General features: G+C 48.9%; 1 protein-coding gene across 1 annotated transcript; it reads right to left on the reverse strand.

Annotated features, from left to right (window-relative positions):
• Window positions 1–1,153: 1,153 nt before the first annotated feature.
• STEHIDRAFT_61439 (uncharacterized protein) lies at window positions 1,154–2,080 on the reverse strand (the record flags this gene model as incomplete). The annotated part of the gene is made up of 1 exon (XM_007306248.1): window positions 1,154–2,080. One exon carries the CDS (start codon window positions 2,078–2,080, stop codon window positions 1,154–1,156), a length of 927 nt encoding a protein of 308 aa, XP_007306310.1.
• Between the last annotated feature and the right edge of the window lie 989 nt (window positions 2,081–3,069).

Here is a 3,069-nt window from a genome sequence, read left to right on the forward strand (position 1 = left end):
GGATAACGATTCTTGATGGTCATCTCATTGAGTTTTCGATAGTCCTGTACTGGTCGTAGCTTTCCGTCCTTCTTCTTTACGAAAAAGAAAGGTGATGCGAGTGGCAAATTGGATTTGCGAATGGTTCCGCGTTCGAGGTGTTCCTTAAGAAACTCGTCTAAAGCTTCTTGTTCCTGAGGTGTGAGGGGATAGACCTTGCATGTCGTTCGTGGAATAGCGTCGGGTTTGAGGTCGATGTGGTGATCCCATGGTTTGGATGTGGGGAATCGTTTGGATTCTTCGTCGCTGAAGACTTTAGAGAATGATCGATAGGGTTCCGGTACAATTTCCTCAAAAGTCTTGTCTCTCTTTCCCTTGTTGGCTTCTTCCGCTAGCTCAGTAGATCTGGAGGCTCGTCTGATAATTTCTTCTTCTTCTGTTTCTAATCCCCACCATATTTCGTCTCCTTCTTCGATCCCGAAGGATCGAAGGTATTCCTGTTGTTGTCGTCCTTGTTCTTGTTTCTTCATCTTCGCGCGATGGTTTTCTAATTTTGCCTTGATCCGTTTGGCAAAAAGTGTGGGAGGTTCGATGTGAACTGGTCCTTTCCTCATTCCTCCCTTGATCTGAGCCACTTTGTGAGGGCGAATCACCTTGGCGGGTTTCTTGGATTGTCGTCGCTTCCGTTTCATGAGTAGTTGGCACTTGAGAGGGCATCGTTTAAGGAACATTCGTCCTTTGGCCCAATCGATCTCCGGGTTGTGCTTCCGTAGCCATGGGAGTCCGAGAATGACATCATCTTCTCCTAGGTCCGTGACTGAAAAGTGGACCTGTTCTTCATGGTCTCCGATGGTGATCGTGGTTTCGACGTAGTTGGTAATTTTCCCTAGCACGTTTAGGGAAGAGTCGACGTTCCGTATTATGCGAGGCTTTGCATATGTCTTGGTTGGTATCCGATGTTTCTTGACAAAATTCCAGTGAATGAATAATCCGGTGGCTCCTGAGTCGATCAAGGCCTTGGTTTCGACGTCTTTGTTTCCTCCATTGATGTAAATAGGAAATCGCATAGATTGCTGAGCAGCGTTAGCACGAATAAATAGGCTGCTAGCCCGAATCAATACATCATGAGGGAAACGTAACTTCGCCCGTAATTGCGTCGCAAAAGACGGGCGTCCTAAAAACCCTGAGGGTTTTCCATGTCGCTGAACATTTCGAGGACAGTGTCCTGATCTTCGGTGTTCATGTTCTGAATCTTACGTAAGAGTTCTTGAATAGCCGTGCCTTCTTGAGGAGGTTCTTCTTCCTGTGGGTGCGCAGCAGTTGTCTGGCGGATCTGTTGTCCCAGGCCCCTTTGGAACGTGTTGGGGCGGGGTCCGCCCTGGTTAAAAGGTCTAGCTTCGCTTCGCGGGTGGAACTGAGGGTTGTTGGCGCGGTGTCCGATTTTGTCACATCGGAAGCACCGTCCTTCCTTGATGTACTTCTGGCGTTCCGCGAAATTAAGGTTGACCGCCCTGACCTTGGTGTCTCTGGTAGGTCTAGAGCTTCTGAAGCTGCTGCCGCTCTTCATGGAATTGGCGAATTGCCATTGATGGTCGAGTGTGGAAGCCTTGTTGTACCATTCTTCAATAGTGGTAGGCAACGGGTCGTGGCTGTATATCTTGGCTCTTAACGCGTCGTTAAGGCTAGCCTGGAACAAAGTGGTTTGTGAAACGTTGTCATTGATGCCTGATCTGGCAATCAACGTTCGGAATTTCACGACGTGGTCGTCTGCTGAAGTGTTTCCTTGTCTGAGGTTCATGAGGGCGAAGCGGTTCTTGGCTTCATGATCTATGGTTCCGAATACTTCTTTAAACTTGTCCTTGAATTCGGTCCATGTTCCGTATCCCGTGGGATGTCCTTCGATGAAAGAGATCTTCCATGGTCCTGCGCTTCCTCCCTTGAGGTACGACAGGGTCCATGCGATCTTCTTGGTGTCGTTGTCGAACTTGGCGGTTCCAAGTGTATTGATGAAGTTCTCACAGTCTGTGAGGAACTCTAAGGTGTCGTCTCTGTTTCCGTCGAACTCCTTCGGCGGGTTGATCTTGACGTCGTTGTTAGACATGTCTGATGCTGCTGGGCTGATTGGCCTAGGTGGTGGTGGTGACGGTGACCTTGGCGGTGGTGCTGTTTCTTCAGCAGGTGCCGGTGGGCCTGGTTCTTCTTCTTCGGCTGTTGGCTCTGTTCCTGCTACTACAGGGGTGTTTGGTGCGTTGACGAAGTACCAAACGTTATTCTTGACAAATATGGGCTGATGCTGATCTTCTGTTTCAGCGCGAGTTCGGTTGATGTGTCTTCTGACCTTCCAAAGCTTGAGGTCTTTTGTCGAAGTATGCTCCTTGAGGTTTCTGAATGTGCCAGGGGATTCGTTCGTTGAATCCTCGTAAATCGTTGTACTAGGAGTTAAAGACTTCTACTCCGTTGTATAGTGCTTCACCAGTGTCGTCGTAGTACCAGTGTTTGTTTACTAGTTTGATCCAATAGTAGCTTTTCTCTGTGAACCGGGTTCCTGGTGGTCTCTGTGTTGTGGCCCAATCTCCTTGGCCTTCTTCTCCGTAAGTTGTCCAACTAGTATGCGGTGGTAGGTAGACGCCAACGGGGACTTCTTCTCTGTGATCACCCGTGGTGACGGCGAATGACCTTCCTGGAGAAGGTCGAGGTGTCGACGGCTGGTGAACCTATTCAAATGTAATGTCCAGGCTTGAATAGAGATTCAAGAGTGGACGCGCGTTCTGGTGCAAGTGTGATAGCTATCACAGGTGCGATCGGCCGTGTTCTAAGAAGCCTTGCTTCTAGGTCAAAGGTCTGGTGTAGTGGCGATTCTACACGGTCAAAGGTTCTAGGTATCGATAAGGGAAGCTAGTCCTGCTGAAAGGACTAGTTCAAGCACGAGTAGATAGACGAGGTAAATCAGAGATGAATAGGTTAAAGAACTCCCCTCTACTAGGGTCGTCCTTATATAGTACATACATGCGCAGCCGCAGAAGGCTATGAAACTAATAAGTAAGTCAGACCGAGTCGTGCTAGTACTGTGCCCCAGTCCGTAGTCGGTGC

This window comes from Stereum hirsutum (genome assembly GCF_000264905.1).
Source record: "Stereum hirsutum FP-91666 SS1 unplaced genomic scaffold STEHIscaffold_11, whole genome shotgun sequence".
Taxonomy (NCBI): domain Eukaryota; kingdom Fungi; phylum Basidiomycota; class Agaricomycetes; order Russulales; family Stereaceae; genus Stereum; species Stereum hirsutum.